Here is a 10,817-nt window from a genome sequence, read left to right as displayed (position 1 = left end):
CATGGGGCCAGCAGCAAGGGCTGCTGCAGCATGGATTTACCTGGGATCTGGTGTCTTCCACAGCCAAAACTCAGTCACAACCATTACTTTTAAATGACTTCTAAGTGGGCACTATAGCATCTCCAAGCAACATGAAATGAAATCCTTATTTGAAAACTATGATATTTAGGTCCATCTACCTGAAAAGGATGGTGTCAAAGACCTACAGACAGAATAAGCATACCCTAACATACACATTAATCTTGCTGGGCTTTACCAAATCATCTTCTAGACTGTACATGAAGAGTCATTCCCTTAATTATCACCTTGCTTGACAGAAATACACTAATTAAAAGACTATCCTGCATACTATTTTAAAAACTCCAGAAGTCATCAAACTCCATTTTGTCTCATCAGCAAAGCCAGAAGGTTACTCCTTTGTGGGCTGCCCTAGGACTTGTCAGCAGCCTGGTCTGTCACTGAACTCATTCTTTCCCAAAGCCAGCCCTGCAGGGGCTCTGTGTCACTGACTCTCGAGCCAAAGGGCCCTGTCACTGCCCAGGGAACACTGAGGCACAAACAGGCACCTGGCACTGCAGGAAGATTAAAAACACAGTTAATGGTTGTGAGCTCCCTGCTCAGGCTCAGTGTGCCCGAGGAGCTGAGGCACAGCAGCTCCCAAAGACCAGAGTGCTGTGCCACTGCTGCACAGCCTGGGACAGAGGGACCTGTCATCCCCAGGGCATCCATGGAGCAGCACTCACTCAGACTTTGGTCCAGCAGGATAAAACATAAGATTTTTTTTGGGGGAAAAAAAATGGGTTTTCAAAAGTGAAGTAGGGAGGAGAATGCAATGATCCAGCCCCTACCTTTGCAGTTGCCATGACAGATGGTCTGGAGCTGGGAGAGGACCCTTTTCCTCTGTAACGCCCTTCTCTGCTCCAGCTCCAGACAGCTCCACAGGATCCCACCAGTGGCACTCTTGGAGGGCACATTGGGGCATATGGGCTTGAATGCTTTGCTTTTCCCTGGAGGGTCCCTAATTTTTGTATACATGGTAAAATTTAGCAATTAGTGGGAAATTCAATAAGCTCCCATTTTACAAGAAGGTGTCAGAGTACCAAGGGATGTAGGACCAGCACACTGTCATCCTGCTCATGCAGAGGTAGGGAACGGACTGACAATACCTGACTTCTCATCCTCAGTTCAGAGGCTTCCTGCTGCCATTTCACAATCAGAATGAGATTCCTCAAAAATAAAACTCAAAAGTGCAGGTTTTTGTCTTTCTATTCATCAGCAATGTCACCAATCTTCATTCTGGCACTTTCATTCACCCAGGATAATCCTTCCCCATCTCTCTCTACCACACACAAAAGTTTACTATACTCACTAATGTGCAATCAAAGCTCCCTAGCCCTTCCCTCTCCTATGCTTAGGGCAGGGGTAGACATCAGAACTGTGCAAAAATTAGTGAAAGTAACAGAGAAACCAGAATGAACTAATTTTCGAGAGAGGATAAAGTAATTATACTATAAGAAAACGTCACTGCATATTTCCTTAGGGGATTGAAAGGAACCAGTTCTTCCTGCAAGATGCTGATAACCACCAAGAGGATTCATGCTCCTGAGAGCCTACTTGTCATTTTTGAGGTAAACAACCAGGCAAGCCCCTACCTCTGTAGGACAAGAGTAGCTTCCTGAAAGGTCCTTTAGTCATGAACAGAAAATGTCAAAAATTACAGAGTTTAGATATGGAGAGCCAGAAGAGCCATGGGAATCAATCACTAAGTGCAACTTATAATCTTCACAATAATAATCTTCACAGGTAAAAACAAAAAAAAAAAAACCTGACTAAGCCTTTACCTACTCCAAGGCTTTTTCTCAAACAGAACTATCTACCTGCTCCTCAGCTATCCTGACTCACACACTAAGGTACTTGCAAGGCCAGCCTCCACTGAGACACAAAGGAGAACATTCGAGTCCCTGCGAAGGTGAGAGCAGAAATGATACACACACTGCTTTGCTCAGAGGCTCAGTTAGTAATGAGGGGGTTTTGGTTTTGCTTCATCTCCATCTCTAGTGCTTTCAGTGCCCTTTGTTATTTACATAAAGCACCACTAGTCTGAGGATTAAACAAAACATCCCGAAGAGTGAAAGCCACTCACTCGCTCTTGAACTTCTGGCTCGTTTTTGCCAGACTGATCTTTGCCTGTTTGCAACCCTTAGTCAATATTTATCTTTAGTAAAGTACTAGCAGCTTTTGTGGGACCTAAGACCCAATTACCATCAAAATGCCTTCATGCCTTAACAGTTGCTCTAAATGAGCTAATGGCTTGTGCAGGAATCATAACATCTGTAATCACTTTATATTATACATTACATCCTTATGTGGCAGAGATTTGGTACAGTCCTTTCATCAAACAGCCTGGAAAGAAGTATTTAACAACAACACTTTATCCACTCATTGGAGCATCTAATGCTCACTGCCTATTTGCAATGCTTAAGTATATTCCAAATGGGGGGTGAAATGTATCTACTCATAGCCCAGCACACAAGGAAAGCATGCAGTCTACTCAAAAGGGTGACAGTAAATGGCATTCAACTGAATTCTCGGCACCAAATGCAAAGGGTTGTGATCCAGCAACCAGAGACTGTAGGGGGGGCAGAAGAATGACTTAGACTGTAAAAAGAGTTCAGAGTGTTCTTTGTCACAGCAGCTGTTACACGTCTTTACTTCCCTGCTTAGCCCTGCACCAGGAGCTGGCAGGTGCACCATTCCAGGTGTTGAATGCTGTGTGCAGCAGGGCCCTTCCACAGAGGAGTCCCCTCACTGCTGCTCAGAGCCTCTCTGATGTCCCAGCCAGAAGTGTCCTTTCCACAGCCACCCTCAGGTGGGGCGTTTTTGGTGTTGACCGACAGCAAGAAGGGCACATTTGTGATGATGTATCAGCTGGAATTAAGGAGGACAGGGAAGGCACAGCCAGAGGCAAGCTAATGGAAAAACCTCCAGGTGACCCAGGGTGGAGCAAGGACTCGTAACCACCATGTGCTCCTCTGCAGTGATGTGGTGCTCAAGCAAAGTTGCCAAAAGGTGCGTGCATAGAAACTCTTCAGCTCTGCTGTCGACCTAATTTAGGCCACATCTTCTGAAACAGTTTGATAATCAATGCAAGAAGCATTTTTCTCCTCTAATACTGAAGGTAGGTTTGATGTTTTCTGGATGTTTAATGCTCCTTTCAAGTTTGTTTTCCCAGCTTGCCAGATGGACAGCACAGTTCTCATCTGTTCATGTTGATAAAATTTTAGTGAATTATGAACCTCAGAGCTTGTGAGAAAGGCAACTTTGATCCAGTGTCCACCCAAGATAAGGACAGGTGGACGGGGTCCTGAGGAAGGCTGGTCCTTCAGCTGCCAGCCCTCTGTTCTGCTGGGAAGCTTTTGGCCACCTCACTTTCCTTCGTGTCTGACTCTACCGAGGCTGTGCTGCAGGAATCGTTGTACGTGTCTGAAAAGGAGGACATGTCATTGTCACTACAATATTCTACAGGATTTTTCATCTACAGTCTTGAGGTGTTTTGTTAAAAGCCTGGAATAAAATAAAACATAAAATCACAATTCTACAGCTCTCCTAATCCCTTCACAAAAGGCAAGGGAGGCTCTTTTGGTGTGTAACTGTAATGTGTACCTGGCTTTGTTTTTCTTTTGAAGCACTGGACATGCCAGTGAAATGAGAGCCATTTTTGGGCTGGTGAGGAGAGGACTGACCTGTGTGGAGGTGAAAGAGCAGCAATTACCAAAATTCCTTTACACCACAGCAAAGAATCCTGAGGTTCATAAAAGACTTCCTCCACTTTAACAAAATGACCAAAAAAAATCAAGAGAGATCAGTAACTCAGAATAAAGTGCTCTCCATCACAGATCCCCAGGGAATGGCCGTGCCAGATTTTGCTTTCTTCTGCTCTCAGAAGAAAAGCAGGACACATTTTGGCAAATTATATTTAAGGATGGACAAATATTGGTCTAGAATTGTAAACCTTTGATCTGCAGAGTTGCTCAGGTTCAGCTTTTCCAGTGCAACTTGTTAAGGTGTTAGGTCAGAACCAAAGCTGAGAATGTTTGACTTTTAGTGCTGATTTGGCTGAAATCTTGCCAGAGCAGCCCTTCCTGCAGCTTTTGGAGCCAGCTGTGTAATATGATGAAGGCAGTAATGGTTCATGAAATTTTAATGTTTTCACACCTGGGCCAGAAGCACAGCCCTGATGCTGGTCTACATCCAGAGTCTATCCATGCCAGGATCAAAGCTGTCCTGCAGGCACACCCTGTGTATGAGACACTTGGGCTCGCTGTAAAGCAGCCAGCCTGAGTACTGATAGCCTTAGAAGCTGGATGGGAGACTCAAGTTCTGCTCAGAAAGGGGAAAACAATTAAATCAGGCCGAAGAAATCTGCTGTGCCTGACTAGCTCTGACACCCAGGCACCAAATTTCAGATTAGCTCAGCCATATCATCAGAAACTGCAGCACAGACCTGCAGCCAGGTGAGTATTTCAATACAGAAAATGCACTTTTTTATCACTTTTTTTTTTTTACTATCGCATCCTTTTTCAGTATGGAAAAAAAAATCCACCAAACCAGTAACACATTTTCTCTATTACCTGCATTGCTGCTCTTAATTATGTTGTTACTGTCCCCCTCTGCTGGCTGCAATATACTGGAGGGAACCCAGTCGCTTTTCTCAGACACCAGTTTCTTCACTAACCTGAAACTCAGAGAACAGTCAGTGAATTCTCCTACATTGCTTTCCCTGGGTTGTGTTTCTTAGAGGTGCATGTTGGGCTATTATTTCCTAAACTAAGGAAGAAGGCAGAGGACCCAGGGCAGTCCTACAGATACCCATACAGGATCACAAAATCACTAGGTTGGAAGAGCCCTTCAAAATCGTCAAATCCAACCCATGCTCTAACACCTCAACTAGACCATGGCACTGAGTGCCACACCCAGTCCTTTTTTAAACACATCCAGGAATGTGGCTCCACCACCTCCCAGGCAGACCATTCCAGTATTTTAGCACTCTTTCCATAAAAAACTTTTTCCTAATGTCCAACCTGTTGTGCCCTTGGCATAGCTTGAGGCTGTGTCCTCTGGTTCTGTCAGTGCTGCCTGGAGAAAGAGACCAAGCCCACCTGACCCAGCATAGACCCCTGAGGGACATCAGTTCTCCCTCCAAACTGCCTGTGAAGGGAGAATTCAGATGTCCAGGCAGATCTGTTCCTAACACTCACTTGGCAGCAAGAGAAAATGAAAACACCAAAACATATGTGAGCTCAGGGGGCCAGACTCACTCCTCTTAGTCAATCACATATTTAAACTTTTGAGGCTAAAAGTGCTCTGATTGGAAGGTGTGGGGATTTTATTGATGTATCCTACAGGAGGGTGCTGCCTTTGAGGGATGTCCTTCTGGTGTCAAAAGTCCAACTATTCCCATCCATTTCCTTTACACAAACTTGTCCCCTTAAACCTCATGTCAGAAGCATTTGGGATCAAAGCCACCCAAGTGGAACTAACCAAAGTTGCTTTGTGTGTTCACACCTCCCACTGCCTCTTTCATGTTGTGATCAATGGGGTGAACAGATTTGGATTGATTTTGAAGAGACTTTGACATTAGTCTGAACATTCTCCATCTTTTCCAGGAGGTTATGGCTGTTCTACCTGTCCAGTTCTGTCTCTCTGCCATACTCACCATTGACCATTCTCTCCTTCCTGCACAAACTGCACTAAATCTCCATCCTCAAGAGTCAGAGAGTCCGGGAAACAGCTGTCAAAACTGCCTTCGACCCGGAAGAGATTGCTCCCCTAAAATGAATGAAACAAGGCACCAGAAATACCATCACTATGGATGAAAGAACACTGTGCAAGAGCTTTTAGTTAAATACTGAATTAGGCATTTCAAGCTGGCAGAGATTTCTTCTGTAGGCAATTGTGTTTCATCATGCCCAGGTTAATTTGGATAGACCTGTTCTCTGCATTTAGACTTTAGGCTTAGCCTTCAAGCCATTATTCTGATATAAAAATAGGGTTTGTGACACCAGGTGAAGTTATCTGAAAAATTCTGAAATTGCTTTTTTAAAGACTCAGAGTTTTCCCTCACTTTTGTAGCAAGCAAACTGACAGCTTACAAGTAAAGATGACTTTTTATGATCCTCATCCTGACCAACAAAAGTCTTGTAATAATCTTCCAACACCCCAGATCAAATTTCCGTCTTCTGCATTCCCACACATCCATGGATTTAAGGCTGGTATGAACCCAAATTTTGCAGGTCACATTGTGATCCTCACAGAGGAGGAAGTTGTGCTGGGAAAGGGCAGTGTAATTTTAAAAAGCAATTACATTGTTAGGGTTGGTCTCTTCCTCCAAATCAGAAGAGTTGGAGAGTTCATCCATGCTGGAAGGGATGGCTTCAAAATCTTCAAATGTGTCTAGAGAAGGCATTTGTCTGCTGGGCCAACCTTTTCAAAAGAGATAAACCAGGAGTGAGTTAGTTACAGATATCAGGCTCTTTGAGAATCCGTGTTTGTAAAATAAATGTCACAGGTTCACTTCCCACTCTTCCACTTACCGAAGTGCTGGTACTTTTTTATAGCTTATTCCATGGTTTTGCCATATAAATTATGTCACAACCATTATTCTGTCTCTAAAAGCCTCTACCACTCACTGTCCTGGTATGAGAGTAGCATGTGTGGCTGCAGTGCTGATACCCATGGATACTTCCAGTGCTCAGCATTGCTCAATCCCTTCAGCTCAGGAGGTACAAAAAACAGGGACCAGGAATCTTCCTGCAGAGCAGATGATAACTTGTGCTGACACGACTTCTAGAAGGCCATGAACATTCAGCTTCCAGCTTACCTCCACATGTTTAAGTAAGTACAAAGCCATGGAATTTTGGTTGACTTCTTATCTCCATCTCACCCCAAGGTGACATTACCACCTGAGCAAATTCCAAGACTATACCCTGGAGCAGGCTGCAAGTGCAGGGAAGGGACAGAGTAAACAGCAGGGCACAAAGACAAGCAGGGGGTGAGGAGAGATCTCAGTCATATTTCTGCTGTTACCTCTATTACTGCATGATTTTCACCAGAACCACCCCAACCCAGTGGAATGGACTCAGTGAGAGATTTCCAGCCCAGGCTCAGCAGCCAGTCTCTCTTCACCTAAAAAGACATGTCCATAGGATGTGTCCTGAGGGAAACTGAGGCTGAGCCATGTATGACCTGTCTGCCTGAGGCTCCCATGGTGCCAAAGTAGCTCAGGCTCTTTTGTGCAGATGGCAATCATCATCTGCACTTTCCTGCACTTGATGCCTGTCCCTTTTCTGATGGGGATGGGGATGACTACAGTCCAGCTCAGAGGAAACAGACCTTGCATCTACCAAATTATTCTGCAGGCCTGACAGATACAAGCTGAATGGAGTCAGTCAATTTACCATGTGCCTTCCTAATTAATTTAACTGCTGAGCATTAACTGATTCACAGGAACTCGGGCTGAGCAGATGCTGAAACAAGTTATTTACATCCTGTGGGCCATTGCTCTCAACAAGCCAAAGTTCTGACCACAAGAGACAGATGCTCACACAATGGGATTATGCACATCCCAGCACTCTCAACCCACACCAAAACCTGGCCTGAGACAATACAAAGCCCAAGCCAGGCAGTTCAGGCAGTAAACAGAAAAGTGACCTGATGTGGGAGAAATAGGCTTATTAATCAGTTTATTTAATCCCTCCCCATGCACACCCTCCCTGCTATAAGCACTGGTTGGTACAACACATGGTCATGCAGATCTGCAGCCCCTTCTGCCACCCAAGGACTGTCTGCTCCAACAACTGCAACCCAGTTACACGGGACACAGGGACCTTCTCCCAGCAGAGCTGCATCCCCAGCTGTCACCCCACAGGTATGGTCTGGTCAGCTGTACTATTAAGGATGTGAAGCAGCCTCTGAAGTGACACTGTCCTGTACCAGTTTATTCACATCAGCAATACTATCAAAGGTCTAAACACACAAGAATACACTGATTCTAATTAACTTCAAGCTGCTGCTGCAATTTTAGTTCTAATTCATAGGCTGGACTACAAACACCAAGAGAAAAAGATATCCATCTACCTCATTAGACAAAGCTTCCATAGTCTTTTGCCACTATCATTTAGAAACCTCACCAGCAAGAATTCCTTACAAATACATGCATCAGCTTCTCTCTTCTATACAAATTCTAATTTCAGAGGCTAAGAAACAGTTTGTTTCTCATGTTTAATTCTTATAAAATAAGACAGATCCAGTCCTGAGCTCTCTGCTTTCAGTTAAAATAATTATTTTTCAGCCTGACCTCAGAAAACCAGATCTGGGCATAGTTTCTAAGCTAGTGATTCAAGCTTGTTCTTTCATTGTTTTGATGGGAAATAATATTCACCAAAAGAGAAAACTCTCCTTATAATAAAGAGAGTAAATATTATCATAAATTTAGTTTGCACTCTCAAATTGAGTTTACAAATTTTTTTCTCTTGTTTACCTGTCTGTGAAGCAGATCTAGGTACGGATCTCGTGGTGGAACCGGCATTACATTTAGTCTGGGCCAAAATGGTGTTCTCAAAAGCATCTGTGACAGGAAGTACAATTTGTGTCTTCAAGGTGAAATAGTGACCAGACAACCAGTACAAAGTGAATTCCTGCATCACCTCTGCAACTGACAGTCTCTTTAACAAACAGGTGGACTGGGGTCCAACAGTTATAAAAGAGGAGACACATGACCAGCACAAATGAGTGAAAGGACAGCAGCATTCCACAGAAAAACTGTAAGTCTGAGAAGGACAGAGAACAGTGAAATGAATCAAACAGAAGTATTGATGTTAATTAAGGAAGACAATTGCTGAGTGTATAGTGCAGTGTTCTATTTCATTACAGCTTCCTTACCCATTTTTAACATATTTTCTGTGCAGCATTTGAAATCATTTTGTAGGTGATAATTTATAGTTTTGATCCTAATCCATACAGCAGCATAAGGGGACCAGGCAGACCATAAAATAATGATTTCACTCTTGATGAATGCAACAGAATTTGGGGGGGGATCCCTTGTGTTATTATCTCAGACAGAGCCCTGGCATGGCAGAAATATCTTCTGGTAAAGGGGTGATAATGTTCATTGTTTCCTACTTAAACAGGCTGGTGTTTTTAACCTGCGAGGAGCAAGTCAGTTCTATACTGCAGATAGTTCTTGCACCCCAAAATCCTCCCTGCCTCTGCAGCCACAGGGGATGCTGACATCAGGGCATGTCAGTGAGGAAAGCAAGGCAAAAACCCCACACTTTGGGAAACTCTGGTGCTGGGTGCCAGGATGCTTCTAAACATAGTGCCAGGGCTCACTGGCAAAAGGAAATATTCTGCAAACAGAAAAACTACTTCTGCTGTCTCTGCATTGTTTCTTCCAACTTCTCTGTTCCAGTCTCTCCTTCTGCCAGGAGTGCCATGGGAGGTAGCTCTGACATGTCACCAATTCCATCCCTGACCTGTTCACTGGCTCTTCCTACCAAGTTTTTGTGCAGAACACACAATGCTATGAAAGGATTCCTCAGCCCACATCTCTGTCCTGCAGCAGAAGCTCCTTGTGTCCCCCTAAGGCAAATGGTCAGGTAAAGGGGAAGATTGACAATGGAAGCTGGTGATCTTCCAGTGGCTGAGGAACAGCATCCCAATTTAACTCTTTGGTATTGTTTATTAAACAGCAATTTATAAATCTGCTGCAACAAATCAGAGGAAATTCTGCGTGTCTGAAATGAAACACTGCACCTGCAATGGCTATTAATGCACAGTCTAGCCTCCCCTGTAGTCTTCATGCACATGGCTCCTGCTTCTCTCATGGGGAGTATTCACTAACAAGGGAAGAGGGATGCAAGGGGCCAGACTGCAGGTGAAGGTGAACAGTAGCCCCTTGGCTCCTGCTGCTGCTCCCTGTGGAGGGAGGCACAGCTAGGCAGAAAATCCAGATCCAGGTGACAGTCTAGAGCTTTACTTCCCAAAACAGGCAGAGAACTGGGGGTTTAATTTAGGTCCATGCCTAGGTAAATGTAAGTGCAGGGGACAGGCAAGGGAGTAGCAAGCTGTCTTTATCCCAGTTATGCAGATAAACTGACCCCAACCCCCAATGGACTCCAGTGTCATCCACCAGCTGTGATGAGATGTGAATTCAGTGAATTATATCAAACGAGGTTTTCATGCAGGATGGAAATACTCCTACCTTCAAACCCCAGGGGAGTTGGGTCACTCTTTATTTCATGTCTCTTGACTTTAACTGCAGGAACAAGGGGACCTGTGTGAAGTTTACAGAGTCACAAGACTGTAAATATTGTTAAAGGAGAAACTTTCCTACCACCTGAAAACACCAACCACCTAACACTTCTAATTCCATCCAGAAGAATGACCAACTCCTAGGTCCTAGGTGCTGAAGATACACTTCTGCATAGTGGGTAGGAACGGATTCCTTTTGTCAAAAGAGACTGAGACATCGCAGCAAAAGGATCAGGGGTGTTCCCTCTCACTCTTGCCCAGGAGATGGCACTAAGGCAGCCAGACCCGCGGTCCCAGCCTTGCCCCGGAGGCTGGCAGGGCACAAAGACAACACTTCTGACCCACAGAAGAGGGGGACACCAGGCACAGGTCCATGTGCAGCCCCTCTCCTGTGCCCCACTGCACGTGGGGGAAGCTGAGCTTCAGGAGTGAGGATCAGACCCAGCAACAGCTGCAGCCTCAGAAATGATGACAACACCCTGGCTAGATCTGCACCTGGACTGATG

At 44.7% G+C, this 10,817-nt stretch overlaps 1 protein-coding gene across 6 annotated transcripts in view; it reads right to left on the bottom strand.

Moving 5' to 3' along the window:
• Positions 1–2,334: 2,334 nt before the first annotated feature.
• The window catches only part of MCF2L2 (MCF.2 cell line derived transforming sequence-like 2), a 153,888-nt gene continuing 145,405 nt past the window's right edge, over positions 2,335–10,817 (bottom strand). For 5 of the 6 annotated variants that reach the window (XM_033068605.2, XM_033068607.2, XM_033068603.2 and 2 more), the window contains 6 exons: positions 10,262–10,333; positions 8,540–8,626; positions 6,365–6,483; positions 5,717–5,829; positions 4,632–4,735; positions 2,335–3,483 (listed from right to left, as the gene is read on the bottom strand). In XM_033068605.2, the coding sequence (XP_032924496.1) occupies positions 3,383–3,483; positions 4,632–4,735; positions 5,717–5,829; positions 6,365–6,483; positions 8,540–8,626; positions 10,262–10,333 (596 nt within the window). In that variant the 3' untranslated portion in view covers positions 2,335–3,382. The remainder of the gene's footprint in view (positions 3,484–4,631; positions 4,736–5,716; positions 5,830–6,364; positions 6,484–8,539; positions 8,627–10,261; positions 10,334–10,817) is intronic. The other variant, XM_033068608.2, reaches the window with a different exon arrangement.

Source organism: Catharus ustulatus, chromosome 10 (genome assembly GCF_009819885.2).
Source record: "Catharus ustulatus isolate bCatUst1 chromosome 10, bCatUst1.pri.v2, whole genome shotgun sequence".
Taxonomy (NCBI): domain Eukaryota; kingdom Metazoa; phylum Chordata; class Aves; order Passeriformes; family Turdidae; genus Catharus; species Catharus ustulatus.
This window is presented reverse-complemented; position numbering and strand designations above follow the sequence as displayed.